Source organism: Camellia sinensis, chromosome 15 (genome assembly GCF_055761805.1).
Source record: "Camellia sinensis isolate YWXY chromosome 15, ASM5576180v1, whole genome shotgun sequence".
Lineage (NCBI taxonomy): Eukaryota > Viridiplantae > Streptophyta > Magnoliopsida > Ericales > Theaceae > Camellia > Camellia sinensis.
In genome coordinates, this window is record NC_138975.1 from 12,264,256 (window position 1) to 12,287,696 (window position 23,441).

Sequence of the window (23,441 nt, forward strand, 5' to 3'; positions counted from 1 at the left end):
GTTTGTTTGTTTTTTTTTTTTTTTTTTTTTAATGTTTGATTGAGTATTATACTCATGGTTTGACAAGTATATATCAAAGAGTAATTTGATTATTCAACTTCAAGAGTGTTCTTTTTCGGTGGAATTCAAAGATTTAAGTGTGGAGTATTCGAAGGAGTTTGATGCTGTGTGCATTCGTTGATTCAATAATGGATGTTGTGGATTCAACATCAATCTTATCAATTCCGAGACAAAGGTTGCGGTGAAAGAGATACAGATTCTTGAAGACAAATTGACAGCGTTTGGGTAATTTGTTTGGTATATTTGTACTCTGTCTTCCTTTTATAGTGGATTGATTTGTGGTGTTTTGCCCATGATTTTTTAATCACAATTAGAGATGTTTCAATTGTAGTTTTTTTACGTAAAATCGTTTTGTCGATTTATTATTTTTGAAGCGACAATCTAAATTACTTTTGTATGTGATAAATGATTTAGATTGTTAGTTTTAATCGTTTGAGAATTAGTACAATTAAATCTTAATCTGATCACGAATCACTTAGATTTTTTAAGATACATATTTGACAATTGGGTTTTAAAATTGTATTTTATGGGTAGGTTTTTGAAAGAGCTCTTGACAATTATTTACAAAGTCCTCTTGACAACAATATAAATCTTTGTTTATAAAAGGCTTTATCTGTATAAGTAATTCAATGGTCAAAATTAGACAAACAACTGATCTGGTATCCCCATCCATCCACACATTTGCGTAAAGAGATGATGTGTAAATTTTTAGATATTATCTAATATTCAACGATGACATATAAGATATAATAAGGTAAATTATATTGATTTCTCTTAAAATTTAAAAAAAATATAATAAATTCTATAATTTTGACAAAATAATAATGAGTATCCTTAAAATTTTAATTTATATAATACCTAACCCCTTTTCACCAATAATATAGAGAAGAATAAATTATAAGTTACGGAATTGCAATACTTTACTTTCGACCACACTTCAAGAGTTTAAATATGTTAGAAATTTGAAAATTCATGTAGAAAAAAAAGAAGCTATCATCTGATCTCAAAAGGGTGTTTGTCATTCATAACTTTTAAGGTGCATATTATAATTTTTCTATTCATAATTTTCACCACAAAAATCGTGACAATCATCACAAAAAATCATTTTTTCTTCTTACAATGTACATCTTTTAGGAATACACATTATAACATTTTAAAAAAAAAAGAAATGTATAGAGAGCAAAAGTGATATTTATTTATTACTACTCACAATAAGAAAATTTTACTATTATATAGGAAAATAATATGTTATCGGACGAATTTCATGGGTTTTTCATTTTATACATACATTCACACAACAAACGTGAGGTACATAATAAATAGTATGTTACATTTCGGCATAACACTATCAGCTTGTTTATTTTCAAATTTAAAATTTGTTTTGAATTTTTTATTTTTCAAGTTATTTTTGTCTTTAGTAATTTTTTTTTTTCATATTTAGTTATTTTTTTTTATTTTTTAAATACATCTAAAAAGTAAAGTATTTGTATAGAAATATTAAAAAAGTCCTTTTTTATACTGTTTAGATTGATTTTTTTTTTAAATATTTTTTTATTAAATATATCTAAGAATAAAAATTTAACTAAAAGAATTTTCACAAATTAAATTGGTGAATCATTTTTGGCATACAACTACGGAAGTCTTTTTTTAGTGATAATTTTTAAAAATTTTGTCAAAATCTTTACTTTTAGATTTGTTATGGGTAGGCGAATCTAAAAAATAAAATAAAAACCTGAAAAAATTCGTTAAAAATAAAATAAAATTTTAAGGGATATTTGCACACAAGTTCTAATTTATGAACTTATATTCCATTAAATCCTACTAAGATTTTTTAGAGCTTCAAATCTCATTAAATTTTTAATAGTCGGAATTGACCTTCAAACAATGATTGTTCATCATTTATTATCTATAAAGAACATGAAAATTTGACATTTATTTTGATTTTTAAAATTTTAAACCATTAGCTTTCAAATTGATAAACAAAAATAAAAAATAAAAAATCATTTGCAAAAACAAAAACTAATATTTTTTTTTGTGCAAAATTGAAAATTTTGTATTCGTAGAAGAGCATGATAATGGAACATTGATGTGCAAAATTGAAAAAAAAAAACCTTTTAAAAATGAAAAAAATGACAATGTTATCAGTTTTAAAATTGAAAAAAACTAATAATATTTTCGGTTTTATTAGATAGCTGAATCAAACTAATAAGTAGAAAGGCAAAAATATTTAATCTCATACTCTATTTTTGTCATCAGTTAGTGAAACAATTATCTAGAATATTACTATACAAAATTGATAATGTTCTTAGTTTTAAAAATTGAGAAAAACTGATAATATTCTTAGTTTTACTAAATAGAATTTATGAGTTTAAAAAATCTTAGATAAGATATGAGTTACCATAACATTTGTAAATAGGACCGGTAGAAAATTAACTCTTTTAACTTTTTTTTGGTTCTTTTTGGACTACAATTTTTTTTTTCTCCAATCTGTCTGGTTGACTGGAACTCCGAATTGAATATATTTTTTTAAATTTTTTTTATACAAAAAGGGACAATTACAAAAAAAATAAAATAATAATAAATGAATTTGAGACCGGTAAGTTATAACAAAAAAAATTTTGAATTTTTAAATTAATATTTTAATTTATTTTCTATTTAAACCATTCTTCTATTTTCGTTGGATAAAATCGACGAAAAAAGAATATTTTAGTCATTAAACTCAATATAAATATACATGAAATGTCTAAAATATATTTTTCATTGAGTTTAATGACCAAAATATCTATTTTTTAATCAATTTAATTAATAAAATTAGGTAAATAATTTAAATTAAAAATAAATAATACAATAATTAAATTAATAAAATTAAAAATTAAAAAATAATTTTATTACAAAATTCAAACTTTATTTATTTTTTTAATTAATTAATCCCAAACACCCACCAAATGGAATGTAGAAAAACGAGTCCAACACGACCGAATTTTATTTTTTTTATTCAACGTGTTATGTGTGCGAGGTGCCGCCCAAAAAAATCTAAAGGGTGGAAAATCGTTATCCTTTCCATTCCTCATTCAAATTAATTTGTTCCTCTCATTCTCTCTTCAAAAATCTATATTCCACTATATAAAATAACAATTCAAATATTTTATAAAGTTTTTTTTAATATCTAAAATTTTAAAATTGATGACTGGTAAATCATCATATCTTGTAGTCGTTAAACAAGTTTTTAAATCAACTCCAATTGTTAAACATGTCACAAATTTTGATATACAATTGCGTCTGCACTCATTAAAATCATTTATTCTTTTGATATTCTTATTTAATAATTCAATGTTTGTAAATCTTTTTATCTCAAAATCATACCAAATTATATAAAAATCTCAAATATGAAAATTTTGAAATATAATTTAATAATTTCATAATAAAAAAAAAATCTTAAAAATTTATAAAAATAGAGAGGATTACGTACCTATGGATGGAGGGATTTGGGGACCACGTTTTGGCCTATCATTTTCATTAATGAGAGGATAATTTATATGAAAATTGGGCCGAGTTGGGTAATGGGCCGTCATGGGCCGCAATACAAAGGGCTGAGTAAAAAGGCTTTAAAGTTAGTCCGGTCCAAGAGCTCCGACGCTAGTCCGGCCTAGAGGAAACTTGAAGTTAGTCTGGTCTAAAGACACTTTGAAGTCAGTCCGGTCTCAGAGTTAGCCCGGCCATGGCGTATCGTGGTTAGAACGGTCAGAACCTTACTATTCGGTAGCTCGGTCTGATCACACCATGGTTTGTACATGAGAGAACCGAGATAAGGTGTAGCGAAAGGAAGAACCGAACTAAGGATAGTTCAGCCTACTCTGCGGCTCAGCATAACCATGATTACTTCGGTCATATTGGAGTTCGGCCATGGTAAAAACCATCTCACTTGGTTTAAGCAGTGAGGGGGGTGTTGAAGGATAAGCATTATCTTTCAGGAGTATGAATCCTAGGAGGACTCTGCATGGAGGAGTAGAAGTCCTACTAGGATTGTGCCACACGAAACCTATAAAAGCTCACAAACATCACTTTTGGAGAGGTAACACACAACTTTGCTTTCTGAATACACAGAGCTTTTGTCTATTGGTCAAGCTTACTGACTTAGGCATCGGAGAGATTTTCGGCACACACCCGCCGGCTAGCTCACATTTGTGTTTTCAGGTGATAAAGCGACGACGTACAGAGGAGCGCAGACTTGATCAATAGGATTATACGAGAAGGTTTATTTCTTTCCCGTACAATTGGCGCCATCTGTGGGAATAACAGACAGGACAAAACCTCTTGATCAAGCTTTACCTCTTTAGGAACAATGGCACACATTGAAGAATTACCACAGTCCGCCATCGACGGGCAAACACCAGATGGGGGTGCAAGGCGTGAAGGATTACCTTCTATCCCTCCCATGGTGGACTTGGAGTCCTAACGACATAACCCCAGGAGAGATACTAGGGGAAGGCGGACTCACAGCCCCCATCACTCTCATTCACAAAGTCTTGACAGACAAAGGCGGAGGATTGATCCTCAAGTTTTGGAGGACCGCGTGAAGGAGCAAGACGAATTAATAAGGAAGATGGCGGCCGACATGGAAGCCTTGAAGCGCCAGATGAAGGGAAAAAGAGTGGCGACAGGAGAGGGGCGCAAAAACAAGATGCCCCCTCGCCGCTCAGAAGACCATGGAAGGCATTCAACGCCATCACAAGCAGAAAGTAGAAGCCTCAGGACAGGCAATACTCAGTCTGAAACCTCTAGAACTCGTTACTCCAGGTCTGAGAGAACGAGATCATTGAGGTCTTACACAGAGGGAAGTACCTATCGACCCTCACATTCGCACCAAACATCATCCAAACAGACGGAGTTGCCAAGATCATCCGATTTGCGGATCATGCTGGAAGAAAAGGCACGATGGAAGGAGGACACCAGGGCGCGCAACCCTTGCAGAGTTTCTGCCCTTCAACGATTGGCTCCTCGATCGCATGGAAGCGTCGAGGTTGGAATGCCATTACCACGCCCTGCCTACGAACCGACGGACAAAGCATTAGCAAGGCTGCATACCTCGCCGTTCGTTCCGGCAATCGAAAACGCGCCCCTACCTACAGGCTTCCTTCAGCCCAAATTCACTACGTACGTGGGAAAGACGGACCCCTACATTCACCTAAGCCACTTCCGCCAGGTTATGGCGGTATATCGGCGAAACGAGGCTCTAATGTGCATCCTCTTCCCGTCAAGCCTTGGCGATCTAGGCTTGACTTGGTTTGAAAAACTTCCAGAAGGCAGCATAGCCTCCTGGGCGCAATTGGCAGAGGCGTTTGTCACAAGGTTCAGAACAAACACTAAAACCCCGGTGGAGATTGACCAGTTACTCTCCATCGACATGGGTGAAAAAGAGACGCTAAGGTCCTACAATAGTCGCTACTGGGAGACATTCAACCAAATTGGCGACTGCCCCACCAATCTCGCCATTGCACAGTACAAAAGAAGCCTTCCAGTCGGGAATAGACTAAGGGATTCAATCACTATGACACCACCCCTCACCATGGAAGCCTTGATGGAAAGAGTGCATCAGCACATTAGGGTAGAAGAGGATGACGCACGTACCAAAACAAAATCTGGCACGACCACAGTACCAGAAAAGAAGACCTCAGCAAAGGTCAATGCAGTAGATCGATAGAACAGAAACGGACGTGGCAGGCGAGACAACGGAGAGGACCCAGATAAAAGATGGTTGAGGGTCCGCACGGCCATAACCACGGTATTCAAGAAACCGATCTACCGAATTCTAAGTGAAATAAGAGATGAGCCTTTCGTCAGATGGCCAGCCAAACTAGGGGAAGCGCAGAAGGACTATGACGAAAGATCACGGTGCACCTTCCATAAAGAAAAGGGGCACCGCACTGAGAATTGCACGCCATTGAGACAGCACCTGGAAGAGTTGGTGGCAGCAGGACACTTGGATAAGTACATTGAAGGAGGGACGCAACCAGCCCCCTAGGACCATAATAACCCCAACGGGATGCCAGTCGACGCCCCACCTCAAGGCATTATCAATGTGATACATGAAGTCTTTGAACCTGAGCGTGTATGCGAGCTCAGGGGATCAATCAAAAAGGCTGAGCACTTTAGAGAGGTGCTAAGTGCCCAACCTGCCATCAAGAAGGGGAAGACAGAGGCAACAAACGTCATGTCTTTTTTGGATAAAGACTTGGAATGGATATATTGCTCTCACAATGATGCCCTGGTCGTCACTCTCTGAGTCAAGGGTTTTGACGTCAAGCGGATTTTGATTGACCAGGGTAGTTCATGTGAAATCATGTATTACGAAACATTTAAACAATTGAAGCTGCAAGACAAAGACTTGGCGCCTGCCGTATCTCCCCTAATTGGATTCAACTCCATGCCAGAATGGCCCGTCGGCAAAATAATTCTTCCAGTCAGAGCAGGAAGCGTGACGAAACAAGTGGAGTTCTGGGTATTGAAGGTCCCCTCCACTTAAAACATCATCTTGGGCAGAACATGGCTGCATGCCATGCGATCAGTGGCATCATCCTACCACCAAGTAATGCGGTTCCCCAACGATATCGGGGTAATTGAAGAAGTCTATGGCGACCAGATCATGTCGAAGCAATGCTTCGTCACGGTGAATGGCAGCCGTGCTGCCAAAGGATACGTTCATTCGGTGGAAGAACCTGAGAGCAATGAGCTATTCGCAGATGTCGGCAAAGCGGCTGATCAGAAAGTGATGGAGGACTTGGTAGAGGTAAGAATAGATGAAAAGAACCCGGATAAGTTCTTTTTGCTCGGTTCGTCGTTGTCCAGCATTGAGAGATTAGAGGTGTTGGAATTTTTGACCTCTAACATCGAAGTATTCGCCTGGACGCCATACGACACGCCAGGTATTGACCCCAACTTCATCTGTCACCAACTCAATGTCCACCCATCCGCCAGACCAATCATCCAACGTACACGCAGATCGACATTCCACCATGCCGAGATAGTGGCGGAAGAAGTAGGTAACCTGCTGGAGGCAGGAGCAATTAGAGAAGTGCACTACCCAAGATGGATCTCCAACACAGTCGTAGTGCCAAAGAAGAATGGCAAGTGGCGTGCCTGCGTCGACTATAAAACAATCAACAAGGCGTGCCCAAAAGACAGCTTTTCTCTACCACGGATAGATCAACTGGTAGACCTAATGGCGGGGCACAACCGACTTAGCTTTCTGGATGCATACAGAGGCTACCACCAAATCGCCATGCATGAACCAGACCAGGAGGTCACATCCTTTACAACTCCAAAAGGATTATATTGTTACAAGGTTATGCCCTTTGGCCTAAAGAACGCAGGGGCAACATTCCAACGGATGGTCACCAAGATGTTTGAACCATTGTTAGGCAGAACAATGGAGGCTTACATCGACGACATGGTGGTCAAGAGCAAGGATAAGAATGACCATCTCAAGGACCTAGGCGAGATGTTTGAGATCCTGGAGAAGCACAAGCTGCGCCTCAATGCATCCAAGTGTGCATTCGGAGTAGGGTCTGGCAAATTCCTGGGCTTCCTTGTGACTAACCGGGGTATAGAAGCAGACCCCTCCCAGATCAAAGCAATCCAGGATTTGGAGAGACCAAACTCAGTGAAAGAAGTGCAGCATCTCACCGGCATGGCAGCCGCGCTTAATCGGTTCATAAGCCGGTCATCAGACAGACTACGACCATTCTTTCAAGTTTTAAAAGTAAAGTTCGAGTGGGACGAAGAATGCGACCGAGCTCTGGAAAGCTTGAAGGAATATATGTCTTCCCCACCACTACTTGTTACCCCAGTACTTGGAGAAGAACTTTTCTTGTACTTGGCAGTCTCTCAACATGCAATTAGCGCAGTGTTGGTTCGTGCAGAAGGAATCCAACATCTGCCCATCTTTTATGTCAGCAAGACATTGCTGGGAGCCGAAACAAGGTACTTGCCACTAGAAAAATTAGCGTTAGCCTTAATGATGGCCTCTAGGAAACTGACACACTACTTTCACGCCCACACTATAGTCGTCCTCACAGCTTTCCCACTAAAAGCTTTGTTTGAGAGGGCGAACTTTTCTGGGCGAATCTTGAAGTGGGCAGTAGAGTTGGGACAATTCGACATCAAGTTCCAACCCAGAACCGCAGTAAAAGCCCAATCTTTGGCAGACTTCGTCGCAGAGTTTACTCCTGGAAGTCATCATATCTGCCCAGTCGACCTAACTGACACAACCGAACTAGGGATGGAAGTTGACGCCGGAATAGCGCAACCCCTAGCAGAAGGTACTCAGTCAGACTCCAAAGCAGACCAGACTAAAGACAACAAGGAAGAAGCAAACCAAGCTACACCAAACCAAGACTTACCAACAAATAAAGGCTTGGTACAATCAGATAGCGAGGGGCAGACCGCAAGAATGGACCTTGAAGAAAACACCAGCAACATTCTTGACCCCACGACATCATCTGACCCCTCCACTTGCTGGAAATTATTCATTGGAGAGATGTGGAAGCTCTTTGTGGATGGAGCATCCAACCAACATGGTGCAGGACTTGGCATAGTCCTCATCTCACCAGATGGCCTGGTTGTGGAGCAAGTAATCAACCTTGGCTTCCTAGCATCAAACAACGAAGCAGAGTACGAAGCACTCATTGCAGGACTCAAGACAGCATCCTACATGAAGGCCGCCGAACTAATGGTCTACAGCGACTCACAACTGGTGGTAAACCAAATTTCTAGCGACTATGAAGCAAAGGATGATAGGATGGCCAAGTACCAAGAATTGGTCAGAATAGAGATCAAGAAATTTGAAGTAGTAAGGATAGAACAGATTGGCAGGGAGGAAAACAGCAGAGCAGACGAACTAGCAGGCTTCGCTTCAATGGCAGATACTTTCATCCCTCATCCGTTGCTCATCGACTTCTTACCAAGACCAAGCATTGAAGACACCGAAGCAGAAGAGGTATGTTGCGCTGAATTAGGCCCCTCATGGATGGATCCCATTATACTGTTCTTAAAAGACGGCATCTTACCGGAAGAAAAGAAAGAAGCCAACAAAATTCAAGCAAAGTCGCAGCGATTTTGGCTCTCTCCATCCATGGAATTGTACAAAAAATTGTTCTCAGGACCCTATCTAAAGTGCGTTCACCCCAGCAAGGTGGAAGCATTCTTGTTCGAAATACATGAAGGGGTGTGCGGATGCCACCAAGGAGGAAGATCGTTAGCTTACAAAGCCATTTCGCAAGGATACTGGGGGCCATACATGCAAGCTGACTTAGAGAAGTATGTGAAGAAGTGCGAGAAATGTCAGAAGTTCGCACATCAAATACATCAGCCGGCCAGAGAACTCCTACCATTGACCAGCCCATGGCCTTTTGCAATGTGGGGCTTGGACATAGTAGGACCACTTCCAACGGCACCCGAAAACAGAAAGTTCTTTCTCGCAGCAACAGACTACTTCACAAAGTGGGTGGAAGCAGAAGCATTGGCATCAATCAAGGAAAAAGATGTAAAGAAGTTCGTCTAGCAAAATATCATTACACGATTCGGCATACCTAAAGCCCTCATATCAGACAACGACACTCAGTTCGACGGCAAAATTTTTAGAGGCTTTTGTGAAGAATATAAGATAGAGTTCTACAATTCCACACCGGCATATCCCCAAGCAAATGGTCAGGCAGAAGCATCAAACAAGGTAGTATTGGATGGACTGAAGAAACGGTTAGAAAAAGCCAAAGGCAAGTGGGTGGAGGAACTCCCTCATGTTTTATGGGCTTACCGCACCACACCACGACGGTCAACAGGAGAAACTTCATTCTCCTTAGCCTATGGTATGGAAGCAGTAATCCCACTCGAAGTTGGCCTCCCCACAATTAGAAGCAAAAATTTTGATCTAGACTTGAATGGAGAAGCCATAGCATTGGAGCTCGACCTTGCGGAAGAAAGAAGAGAAAAAACACTGGTTCACATTGCCTCATACCAACAAGAGTTATCTAGGAAATACAACAAAACAGTGCATCCAAGACAATTCAAGATCGGAGATTGGGTACTGCGCAAAGTGATGGGAAACACCTTGATACCAAGAGATGGCAAGTTAGGGCCAAATTGGGAAGGACCTTACAAAGTGGTCGGATTAGCTGGCAAAGGGGCATACCACCTGGAAGATGAGGACGGCAAAGCCATTCCAAGGCCATAGAACACTGCCAATCTCAAACTATTTTATTTTTAGCTTTTTTTACGAGTATGTGTAATTTTCCCTTCTCTCAATAAAACAAAGTCAATTCTTTTCAGCATAGTTGTTTTTTGTATGAGATTGTATTAGTGAGTTAGGGACATCAAAAGTAAGGTTGGTTGGAAAAATCAATCTATAGGTTGGTTGGAAAAACCAACACCCCTCCTAAGCCCAGGATAAGGATCCAGGCTGCTGGACGTTTGGTCGGAATAACCAAACATTCTATTCTAAGTTGGCTGGAAAAACTAACTTAGAGGTTGGCTGGATTAAACCAACACCCCTCCTAAGCCCAGGATAAGGATCCAGGCTGCAGGACGTTTGGTTGGAATAACCAAACATTCTATTCTAAGTTGGCTGGAAAAACTAACTTAGAGGTTGGTTGGATTAAACCAACACCCCTCCTAAGCCCAGGATAAGGATTCAGGCTGCAGAACGTTTGGTCGGAATAACCAAAATTTTTTTTAAGTTGGCTGGAAAAACTAACTTAAAGGTTGGCTGGATTAAACCAACTCTTATTACTCTTCAGCCGAAGTAAGGGTATGGCTGAAGAGTGGTTGGCTGGATTAAACCAACTCTTGTTACTCGTCAGCCGAAGTAAGGGTATGGCTGAAGAGTGGTTGGCTGGATTAAACCAACTCTTAGTACTCTTTAGCTGAAGTAAGGACATCAGCTAAAAGAGTGGTTCGCTGGATTAAACTCTTATTACTCTTCAGCCGAAGTAAGGGTATAGGCTGAAGAAAGGTTGACTGGATTAAACCACTCTTGGTACTCTTCAGCCGAAGTACGTATTTCGGCTAAAGAGTGGTTGGCTAGTAAACTCAGTCAGATTGCTCAGCTAAAACCAGAATAAAGTATCTCGGCCACACTACTATTAGAAAGCAAGCTCAAACAGGAATTTAAACCGAGATAACAGTCGGAAGTGAAAAGATCATGGAAAAGTCATTACAAGTACAAACATCCAGATTAACCGAAGTAAGAGTTCAAAACAAGAAAATTTTCATTCATCAAAGAGCAAATACAAAGGAGGGGCCGTAGCCCGGTTACAAGTCCAAAACAAAAGGCAAAAGAAAAATACAGGAATCAGTTGAACAAATCATCTATCTCGGCGTCCAGACCGGCATCACCATCATCCCGAAGCGCGGTCTCTGGCTGGAGCTCGATCTCGGTCGCAAGTATGGTCTCGGTCGGAAGCACGGTCTTGGTTGGTTACTCAATGATCAGGTCTTCCACCGTGTGCTCCGCCTGAGGTGATTGATTTATTGGAACAGTGCCGACCGAGGTATCAGTTGGCTCTTCTTCATCATCGTCAGAACTCTCAAGGAACTGCTGCTGAACGGATGCAGCATACTGAGTTAGTGAGGCCGGAATAAAATACTGCGGAGCATTGTAGACCTCGGTTTCGGACCTACAGCCGAGCTGCTCCACAGCACTTCTCCAGCCACACTTGAAAAATAAGTCCTTTGCTGCCTCACATTGTTGGATATAAGCAGCCTCGCCTTCTTTGTAGCCCTTTTGCTCGGCGTCATTAGCTTTCTTCTTCAATTCTTTTATTTCGACGTCTTTGGTACTTTCAAGCTTTGCGAGCTCCCACAAATGCTTGTCTTTCATTTCGGTTAGAGCTCTTTGTTTGTCAGAATTAGCCGAGGTAACTAGTCCGGTTAAGCGAGTTACCTCGGCCTCCAGCTCGGCCATCTTTGCTTGTGATTGTTTGAGCTCGGTGGTCTTGGCTTCAGCTTCTGCCATGGCCTCCTTTGATGTTCTCCTGAGCTCCAACACCCGCTTGTGTGCAATATGGTTCTTCTGAATGGCCTGCAATAGAATAGAAACTCTCTTTTTTAGCTGAGCTGAAAGTAGGAAGAATTAGAAAGGTACAAAAGCAAAAGAGTATGCTACCTACCAGGATCATGGATTTAGTTGAAGACCGGATGGCCTTCAGCTCGGTGTTTAGCTAATTGTGGTGCTCCATGTCCTTTGAAAGGCACACACTTTTGGCAAGGTTGAAGGCCAGTATGTGATCCTTCTCAGCAACCACCGAGTCAGTTTCCTCAATATCTCGGTTCTGAAAAGTAAGCTTGGGAACCCACTTGGAGGTAGATCGGTCAGATGGCTCCGGTTGAGGGTTTGGTGGAGGGCTCGGCGGAAGGATGGTTTCATCCTCATCTACTAAGCGTGGCTCGGTTTGGTTAGTCCGGGCACGCTTCTTTGACCGAGATGAAGAAGGTTGTTGCGTTGGCAGCGCCACCACGGTCTCTTGGGTTTGGCTCGGTGGCGGTACTTCGGGTCTGTTGGTTTCGGTCAAGAGGGCCCTGACTCTATTTCTCTTGGCCATTTCTTGTTCGGCTGTGAGTGGGATTAGTCTAATTTGTGGCAAGGTTGGGTTCGGTTCGGGGGCCTCCTCTAGTAGAAAGTCGGTCACTCTCGCTTTTCGGTGGCCGCTGTATCTGTATGTCGGTTCAAAATTTAACAACTTGGCCCAACTCCGTTCTGGATGCCGTAGTGCGGCGCGGAGAGTGCCTAGATTGGGGTAGCTGTAAAGTGATTGAAGATGGGCTGAATCTGCATAAGGAAGACAACTGTTAGTTCGGTTCAGGAGCATGTAACCGAAATAAAGTAAAGCATACCAAAAATCGAAGTAATTATACCAGGTTCTCCTTTATTCCAGTTTATACTTCGGCCAGGGATCAGGGCTTGCTGGTCTTCAAAATTGCCAGACACCCAGAAAAAGTCATCATCGTTTAAGTCCTTATCCGGTGTATCTTTTATTATTTTTTCTCTACGACGGCGTATCCTAAGGTAGTAGACCCAACCGTCATCTTTGGAGCCAATGGAGTATTGGTGGAATAGTTCGGCTAGACCGAAGTTAAGACCGACTCGACGGTTTAGTTCGGCTATGCCCATTATTATACGGTAAGAATTGGTGGAAAGCTGAGTTGGGCATATTCTGGTTTGTCTTAGAAATTCACAAATCAAGGGTTGAACGGGGAATCTTAGTCCGGTTTCTATTATTGATAGGAGGGTGAAAGATACGTAGCCATGTTTTCCCCAAGGAAGGGTATCTTGTTCGGCCAGAATAAGCTGGACGTCGTCAGGGATGTTGTAATCCCTTCGGAATTCGGCCAGGCCACTAGGGGTTTCTACCAAAAACCTATACTTCCCCATTTATTTTTTAAGTTATGTATAACTTAGTTCGGTCGCAAAATTGTGCTCAATAGCTTGGTTGAGCGCGCAGTGGAGTGCCTGGGCAACCTAAGTCTGCAAAGTGGAAAACAAAGGGGTTAAGCACAGATCATTGGACCGTGCTACAAAACAAAAGCAAAAATAGAAGTCCTGTTTCGGCTATATGGATGCTACAAGTCCTGTCTCGGTTTCAACAAGGTGCTTAGTAGCTCGGATTGAGCGGGGGGTTGGATAGCTCGGTCTTGGCAAGCAATTCGTTATCTCGGTTAAAAGGAAGGTTCAGTCAGACCGGTTGAGCCTCTAGGGGCAGCTTTCTGAGTTCGGTCTAAAAACTTAGAAAGCTGGCTTTGCCCCAAAGACCTAGCTCGGTCGAAAGATAAGGTTTCAGTATGTTACGTTCTGACTTAGTTCGGTTCGTTTACCTCGGCTAAAGATCTATCAAGAAAAGGTTTGACTTAATGAAACTACTGGTACGAGTGTTAGTTCGGTTGTATAGTCTGGTCTCACTGGCATCAAACTACAAACGGTTTACTAGTTCGGTTATGTGTAATTTTGGATCAAAAGCAGTGTTCTACAGGTTATTTCATGAATACCTGAGGATTATACTAACATGGTGTTTTCAGAAGAAGCAAAGCACATGGAAAAAAATGTATTTTACAAAACACACAAAACAAAGTACGAAAACAAGGGAAAGCAAGATAGAGGTGCAATACTAACCAGATGAAGAGGCAAGAACTGGAGATGGAAGCAAAAGGCAGCAGCAAAACACGTGCTATTTCAGAAGACGAAGAACAGTGAGAACTCAGAGAGAAGGAAGAGGATGAATAGTAGAAGTGGGGGGATTTTGGCCTTAGGATTTGTTTTTGTTAGAAAGCCCAAAATTTGGGCGGGATTGTTCAAAAAAAAAACACGGAGTACGAAGGCGGCGTGACAGCTGCATTGAGCCAGTCAGCGCCTGCCACGTGTCATTGGAATAAGAAGCGATTCAGTTGCTGTGATTGAAGAGACGTTTTGACCGGACAGCTAGAGCCCGGCGTGAATTTAGCTCGGTTGGATAGGCTAAAGGGTTTTTAGCTCGGTTGGAAAGGCTAAAGGGTTTTGGCTTGGCTGGAAAGGCTTAAAAACCTTAGCTCGGCTGATAAAACAGGTAATCCCTATCACGCTACGCAGATGGAATTAAGGGGCAATTGAGAGGGTAATTTATATGAAAATTGGGCCGAGCTGGGTAATGGGCCGTCATGGGCCGCAATACAAAGGGCTGAGTAAAAAGGCTTTAAAGTTAGTCCGGTCCAAGAGCCCCGACGCTAGTCCGGCCCGGAGGAGACTTGAAGTTAGTCCGGTCTAAAGACACTTTGAAGTTAGTCCGGTCTCAGAGTTAGCCCGGCCATGGCGTATCGTGGTTAGAACGGTCAGAACCTTACTATTCGGTAGCTCGGTCTGATCACACCATGGTTTGTACATGAGAGAACCGAGATAAGGTGTAGCGAAAGGAAGAACCGAACTAAGGATAGTTCGGCCTACTCTGCGGCTCAGCATAACCATGATTACTTCGGTCATATTGGAGTTCGGCCATGGTAAAAATCATCTCACTTGGTTTAAGCAGTGAGGGGGGTGTTGAAGGATAAGCATTATCTTTCAGGAGTATGAATCCTAGGAGGACTCTGCATGGAGGAGTAGAAGTCCTACTAGGATTGTGCCACACGAAACCTATAAAAGCTCACAAACATCACCTTTGGAGAGGTAACACACAACTTTGCTTTCTGAATACACAGAGCTTTTGTCTATTGGTCAAGCTTACTGACTTAGGCATCGGAGAGGTTTCCGACACATACCCGCTGGCTAGCTCACGTTTGTGTTTTCAGGTGATAAAGCGACGACGTACAGAGGAGCGCAGACTTGATCAACATGATTATACGAGAAAGTTTATTTCTTTCCCGTACAATTAAGTTAGGGAAACTGTAAATAAGTGTAATAGTGAAGAAATTATTATTACATTAGAGATGGAGTTTTTTGTAGTGTAATTCTGATACACAGTGAAAACTTACACTATGTACATGAAAGATTTGCATCATATACATAGTAAAGTTGCACTACCATAAAAATATAAATAAATTTTTATTGTCCCACTAATTTAATATTTCCTTTTTAGGTTACGTTTAGCTTATTTTGGAATAAGGTTGTCCATTCATTCACCCATTCATTCAGGCCAAAAAAACTTGTTCTTTCCCTATTCAATTAACACTAATGTTTTGTCTTGTCTTGTCTGTCTTGTCTATGCCTAAGTATTGTGGGATGCATTTTAATCATTTTTTAAATTGTTTGTTTTATAAATTTTGTCAAACAAATTTTACATATGGAAAATTAAATTAGTTAGACATTGATGTCATATGATCAGATACAAAATTATATAAAATAAATAAATTTATTAGGCAAATTTTACTTTATATCTTTATAGTTTGACCTCTGTCTAGATTATCCCATTCATCTTTTGAAAATAACCACATAAGTCTCTTTTGGATTGTTGCTTAAGGCCATTAAAGGCCTAAGTGAAAAAATTTAAATATCCTTGAGTAATTTTATTGTGCAACCTATATACATTTTTATCATTTTGTAAGTAGTCAGAGTTCACTTAAAACCCCTATGCTTTACTTTGTGAGATTATCTCCTAACATTTCAAAATAAACATATAAATCTCTCATATTTTGACACGTGTTTTATATTTATTGTTAATTTTGATAGAATATCTGATAATGCACACAATCACAAATAATTTATGTGAATATTTATAATCAATAAAGGGTGATATGCATCTCAGTCAAATTACAAGAAATAAAGTGAAATTTGTCTTAATTTATTTTCAAAAAATAGTTTAGATTATTTAAATGGGTTTAGGTCAAGTTTGGAAAGACTAAATAAGTACACTTTTTAATTTTTCTTGTATTATGTGTAGAAAAAGTAGAAATGAGATGTTGATTGATGTGACCCAAAAAAGATAAAAAGATGAAATAAGTGTACTTTTTTAGTTTAGCCAAACTTAACCTAAATAATATAAACTACATGAACTGGAGAAGCCTACTTGATTGATTAAATTGCTTGTACTATTTAAATGGGTTCAATATGTGTCTAACTAATATAAACTACATGGGCTGGAGAGACGTTTAATTAATCGATTAAATTGCTTACACGGATTAATAAAGACAACTGTTGAGAAAAAAGAAAAGAAAAAAAAAAATGTGATTTCAATGGTACAAAACTAATATAATATATATATATATATATAGAACTTTTTGACCAAACATATATAAATATATGTAGACTCTTGTATTCTAACATTTGAGGGCATTATTACATTCTCTCAAAATCCATGGATTCCCATTGGCTTCACCATCTCCTCTCTGTCTACCTCTCCTTCACAATCGCCATACTAGAATCTATCCTCTTAGCTCTATCTAACATCAAACGGTTCCCCTTCTTCGTCACTCTCGCAAACACCATCCTCTCCCTCTATTATCGATTCAACTGCAATCTATCACCCTGCACCGTTGATCTGGATGACCAGACCACCATGCATTATTGGACCGCCTCTCACAGACGGTTCGATAAGCCCAACCTCATCTTAATCCACGGCTACGGTAGCACCTCGCTATGGCAGTTCGTGCGCCAGGTGCTCACGTGTCTTTTCTTAATTAAATTTTTTTTTTTATCCTTCATTTTTTTTCCCCTTATGTTGTGTTTGGTTGGGAGTTTTGAAGATGGATTTAGAAAGGGAAATAGAAAAAGTAGGTGAAATGTGAATGAAATATACATAAACTTCACTTAGTTTCACACACATTTTCTCTTTTCCTTTCCCAATCCCTCTCCAAATCTCCCAACCAAACACACCATTACCAACAAAATTGTTATAGTTTGTTATTTTAAATGTTAAATTTTACAAAAATGTTTCATGCCCCCTTTTCCCCCCACCCCTTTTGAGTCCTCTCTTTCTCTCTCATTGGTTACATTTTTTTTTCTTTTTTTCCTGCTCCTCCAATCATCACCCGCCACGTGTCTAAATTTTATTTAAATCTTATTTTGTTGAGCTATGATAGAGATCCCCTCCAATCACCACTCCCACAACCCCCCACAGACACATGGCGGGTGGTGATTGGAGGAGCAGGAAAAAAAGAAAAAAGAAAAAGAAAATGTAACCAATGAGAGAGAGGGGGGTCAAAGGGGGTGGAGGGAAAAAGGGGCATGAAACATTTTTGTATTTTATTTTGTCTATGTTGTTTGTGCTTACAACTTGACATGATTTTGTTGTCATCTTCTATAGAGGTATATGTAGTCCGTTTGGGATAATTTTAATTTTAATTGATTTGAAATAATTATAATTTAAATATGACATTTTGGGGTATTTGGGAAGTTGGGTTGGTTGGTTTTTTTGGTTAAAATAGTCAATAAAGACAAAAAAAAAGTTAAAATAATTAATAAGATAAGATGTTATATTTAAACCACAATTATTTCACTTTTATCTCACAATCATCGAATCAATTACAAAAAAAAAAAAAAAAAAGCTTACTATCATTCCAAATATAACTTTTTTTAGTCAGATTAGTTAACTAAAATAACCAAGTAGTCTGTTTGTCCTTATTGTCTAATTTAGTCAAAATAGGTCTAATCAAACAAAGCCGTAATCAAATTATAATAATTATCATGTTTAGAAAATAAAATAGAAAATTCAATCAATAGTAAAAAAGAAATTGAGAAAAATTATAAATTATTTTTTCTAGAGTTCAACTCTAATAACAAAATAAAATTTTAATTTTATTAATTTAAATTTTAATCTTTTGATTCGTTTACAATCTAAATTATATGTCTATTTTGTTAAATAAAATTGATCAAAAAAATATTTCAATCATTAATATAAATGTATATATAAAATGCCTAAAATATTCTGGCGTTTGTGAGTCTAGGTGGGGACACTGTCCCGGAGTTTCAACTTGTACGTACCTGATCTGTTGTTCTTTGGGAAGTCGCACACAAAGCAATCAGACCGAACAGATGTGTTTCAAGCGAGGTGTGTGAGTGAGGGGCTGAAGAGATTGGGTGTGGAGAGGTACTCGGTGTACGCTATTAGTTATGGGGGATGGGTGGGTTACCGGATGGCTGAGATGTACCCTAAGGTGGTAGACAAGGTTGTGATCGTTAGCAGTGGGTTGGGGTTTGTAGGGGAGGAGAGAGAAAAACACCTTAGGAAGATTGAGGTGAATATTATGGATTTGCTTTGTCCACAGAAATCAGATGATTTACGATCGCTAGTCAGTTTGACGATGCACAAATACAATCTAGCCAAGTGGATTCCAGATTTCTTCCTTCGCGAGTACATCAGTGTGAGTCGTAAATTCTTGTTCATTTTTCTTATACTAAGCTCTAAGTTCTAAAACTTGTTTTGTGGGTTTATTATTTTGGTTGATTTTTAACTTTTTATGAAAATATATATAAGAAAGTAAAGAGAATAATTGACTTTTTGACTTTTTAACTATTTTATGATTTCAAACATACCATCAATTTATTTTTTGACTTATTTTTGAAAAATATTTGAGTTATTATTATTATTATTTTTTAATAAAAGAAATTCAAGTCCATTTTCATTTGACTGTGATTTTAAAAATTAAGAAATTTGTGTTGATTTAAAGAAATTTAACATAATTTAAAATTATATTTTTTTTTACGGAAGATGAAAATAAGCAAAACAAATTCCAATAGAAAGACATTTGTTTTACACCTAGTAATACAAAATAAATAATGATTTATCCATTAAATTTGAGTTTGTCTAAATTACCCGGATTTATGTACGTTGGACGATCATCCAAACGACTGGTGCAACTCTTGTCCATTGCAACTGTTACCCTTGTCAACCGCGACTGCTATCTTTGTTGCCGAATTACCGGTAGGATGACCGGTTGGACGACCAACATGCATAAATTCAAATAATTCGAGTAAGGCAAAATTCATTGCTAATAAAAAATGGGATAAGAAATCCATTTATTTATAATAATTTTCAAAATTTCAATAGAAGTTTGATAAAAGTCAAAAAGTTATACCCCTTTTGGGATATATTGGTCTTGTTTGGTATAACTGTTTAAACAAATTATAGATTATAGCTTAACAGATTATAGATTATGACTTTGATCAGAAGTTGTTAATCTGTTTGGTGTAACTGTTGGATTATAAATTTAAGTTGCTGAGTAGTGTTTGTTAAATAAGTTGTGAAGTAACTTTTTCAATTAATTTTTATTTTTTATTATTCACTATTTGTCGACATTTCTCATAAAAAAAAATAATATTCTATAATCCATTTAGATCTTTTTCTATTTTTTAAAAAATAAAAAATAAAAAAATCTAAGAGTATAACCGTGAATTAACATGTCCACAGCAGAAACCGATAATCAGAAGCAAGAGGTGAGTAGCTTCTCAAAATCAGCTTTTTTTACTTAAAATAAGTTGTTAGAATCAGAAGCTGTTTAAAATAAATTTAACCAAACAGTCCAAAATAACTTTTTAAAAACCAGAAGCCATAAATTGGACAAAAAAGCTCCACCAAACACCCCATTATTTTAGCCTAGAAATCAAAGTTTTCATATCATTTTCTCTATTTTTTACACATTTTTTAATAAAAAATCAAAAAATTAACTAAAATAACTACTAATTTCTAATCATCATTGAGTTTATAGTAGTTGAGTGATTCTCACACCTACTAGTGTGTTTTGCTTCTATTTTAGGTGACGTCCAAAAATTTCAGGAAGGAGAGATTAGAACTTGTAGAATACTTACTGGCAAAGACAACAGATAATGATCTCCCTACTCTAACCCAGGTAATTTAACCTTAAATCACAAGACACATATATACTTGAATTCTCAGCTAATTCTCTCTCTCAAACAAGGAATGTTTTTGACTTGATTGAAAGGAAACACTACTTATTTGGGGTGATAAAGACAATGTCTTCCCTCTATTTTTGGCCCATCGATTGCAAAGGTAATCTTTTATATTCATAATATAACTGTTTTTAATTTTGTCATTTTTGTTCATATCTTGCATTTAATTTCAATCTCTATCATGGATAAAATACATTTCAATTAGGGTCATATTCTATGGTTATGATTCTACCATATATGCTTTTTTTCATTCCGTTGAAAATCGATTTTATGGTATAGACGCTGACTATATATTTTCTTGAATGCAGTCATTTGGGACCAAAATCGAAGTTAGAGATAATTAAGGACACAGGACATGCAGTAAATTTCGATTCTCCTGATGTGCTTAATGATTTGATCAAATCATTTGTTTTAAGTAGCCCAAAACTTGAAGTCGAAACTTGCATTCAAGCACAAAAAAGGTGTCTTACTATTGATTTTTAGTTATTTATGGTTTTATTGGTGCTGATAGATATAGTACTAGTTATAATTTATGGTTTTAAGTAGTTCTCTTGAGCTCCATTCTTGTTGCAAAAATAAAAATTCTGTAATTTGTCTACAAGTGCACATTTGTTATCGGAGGCAAATTGCCTAAATGGCATTTCCAATGGAATAAATTTTTGATTTGTTTTATATGTCTATATAGAGTAATTAGCGCATTCCCGTACTCAAAGGTACGGTATAAGTAATATTAAGATTAAAATATAGTTATAATTTATATGTATTATGTTAAAATTTGTGAAGTTTGTATCATTTTTTGATAAAGATACTGAAAAAATATATTGAAATATTTTTCTTCTTAAAGAACTTGTAGCAATTTTGCTTATATTACACGCTCTACAAAACTCAAATAAAATAACAACTTTCCCTAATCTTAATGCAAATTAAGAAACAAACATATAAGATTTATAATGTTCATCAATATTGCAAATCAAAATATAAGAGCAAGTAAAAAAAAATTATAAATACTGAACAAAAAACAGAAATTAAAGTTATTGTATACTTGTTAACGTTTTATAATAATAAAAAAAATTACTAAATCTATATAATAAAGCACATCAGTACAATCTCAACAAATTAAATTGAAAATTAAATATTAAACAATACATAACAAACTGTACTCTATAATTCCAATTAAATCAAATATAAAAAAAAATTAAATATCAAATAATGCATACCAGGCAGTGCTCTGCAATCTAAAAGAAATTAAAATTAAAATGCACACCAGTTAGTGCTACTGTTGTCAATCAAATTGCAATTACATAAGAAAAACAAACATTATATTGTTGTTGGCTACATATTTTGTAAAAGCCAGTTACAGTTCGACACGTGGCATAGTAAGGGTAATAAAGGAAGGTTATTCAAGCCTTTAATCCTGATCGTACACGTGACAATAAACATTGGTCCTCACATGATCCGAGTAACACTAGATCAAATAAACGGGATGCAAGATGACGTGTCTTCAAACGGTTACTCATATTCAAATCTAAGTACAAGAGGGAAGCTCAACTGCCAGTAATGGCGTAATGGAGCTACTTGTAAGGAAGCATGACCAGCGATCATGGAGGAGCAGTTCGACAGTTCGAAGTGCAGTTCGAAGGTCATCACTGACGAGTATAAATAGCAGGGTAGCCCCCAGAAAGAGGGACGGACTCAGACCATACAAACCAGTCATTTACTTCATATATTTTCTTTCCAGTCATTTACATTTCCAGTCCTTAAATACCTGTTCTTTAAATACCTGCACTTTAAATACTCGCACTGCACTTCGATTCATAGGAGTAGCTTCAAGTAGATTCAAGTAGATTGCTGTTGTAAACCTCTCCGAGGCTGAGTTCGGACCGTTGTAAGTGTTCATTTTTATGAAATACTTCAATTGTTCTTCATATTACTGTTATTTCTCTTAATTTCTCCTAAGTCAAGCCACCAGTAAAAGTCCTCTTCATTGAGGCTGAAAAGAACTAAAACACAATCGTCTGATAATTGGTTGGCAATTATAATTTCTGTAAGGACTGATTGATCCTTGCTGGCACGCTCACATTCACAAAAATACCCTTCGAAAAGCCAAAAAGCCAACATATATTTTTGGCACGCCCGGTGGGACCTAATTAAAAATGGCTAGAAGAAGACGACAAGGAGAAAATGAACGCTTCGAAGAAGGCGTGGAAGGAGAGGTAGAAATACCAAATCCAGAGGATAATGTGGTAACACATCCTGTGGAAACTCCTATATTGTCAGAACCCATGGTCGAGCAGACCAGTACTTCTGGACAAGAACCATATGTTCATATTATTGGACAAAACCAAGGAATTGGACCGTCCACTATGCCAACAAATCCATGGGATGGTTTAGTGAATGCCATGGGACAACAACTAATGAACACAATGGAAAGGTGGGCAACATCCTTTTTGGATCGAATGAATAACCACCAACCAACAAACACAAGACAAACGGAGGAAGTTGTAAATGTCCCCCAACAAAGATTGGCTAGAGAAAAACAGCCTATGCAAGTTAATGGTCAAACTAGTACCCAAAACTTTGAAAGACCATCACCTCAGTCTTGGTATGAACCCATTTCAAGGCCTATAGCAGGCCAAAATACCTCAGCACTTAATAATGAAGCCACACAAGTTGGTGGATCTGGCCAAGTACAAGAAATTGGTGTAAGAATGGTTACAAATCCTATGTTCGAAGCCATACCTGGCACAAGAGGGTACACCAATCCCTTATTCGAATTTACACCCGGGGGGTTGGAGGGTTTTCCTACAAATGGTAGAGACACGACACCTGTCCCAGCACCTGTTGCAGGTCCTTTCGCAGGTCATGCTCAAAGAGGTTACCCATACCCTCAGCAGCAACCTGCACCGCAAGGACAACCAGCCCCAAATTTACCACCTTATGGACCAAGAGGACCACAAGCACAAGTTTATCCACCAAATCCTGTGTTTGCTCCTCCAGTAGTGGTTCAGCAGGCACAAAATATGGT

The 23,441-nt window shown here is 38.1% G+C and overlaps 1 protein-coding gene across 1 annotated transcript; it reads left to right on the forward strand.

Moving 5' to 3' along the window:
* Positions 1–16,790: 16,790 nt before the first annotated feature.
* Positions 16,791–21,088, forward strand: LOC114273123 (uncharacterized). Its single transcript, XM_028214881.2, has 5 exons — positions 16,791–17,165; positions 18,454–18,870; positions 20,263–20,355; positions 20,449–20,516; positions 20,725–21,088. The coding sequence occupies exons 1-5, from the start codon at positions 16,866–16,868 to the stop codon at positions 20,897–20,899; spliced, it is 1,053 nt and encodes a 350-aa protein (XP_028070682.2). The 5' UTR covers positions 16,791–16,865; the 3' UTR covers positions 20,900–21,088.
* The last annotated feature ends 2,353 nt before the right edge of the window (positions 21,089–23,441 follow it).

Excerpts from the sequence above, each read along its gene's own strand:
- LOC114273123 (XM_028214881.2), top strand. The coding sequence starts at position 16,866 with ATGGATTCCCATTGGCTTCACCATCTCCTCTCTGTCTACCTCTCCTTC. Across the intron at positions 17,166-18,453 it reads TATGGCAGTTCGTGCGCCAG|GTGGGGACACTGTCCCGGAG; the intron begins GTGCTCACGTGT and ends TTGTGAGTCTAG. Across the intron at positions 20,356-20,448 it reads ATCTCCCTACTCTAACCCAG|GAAACACTACTTATTTGGGG; the intron begins GTAATTTAACCT and ends CTTGATTGAAAG.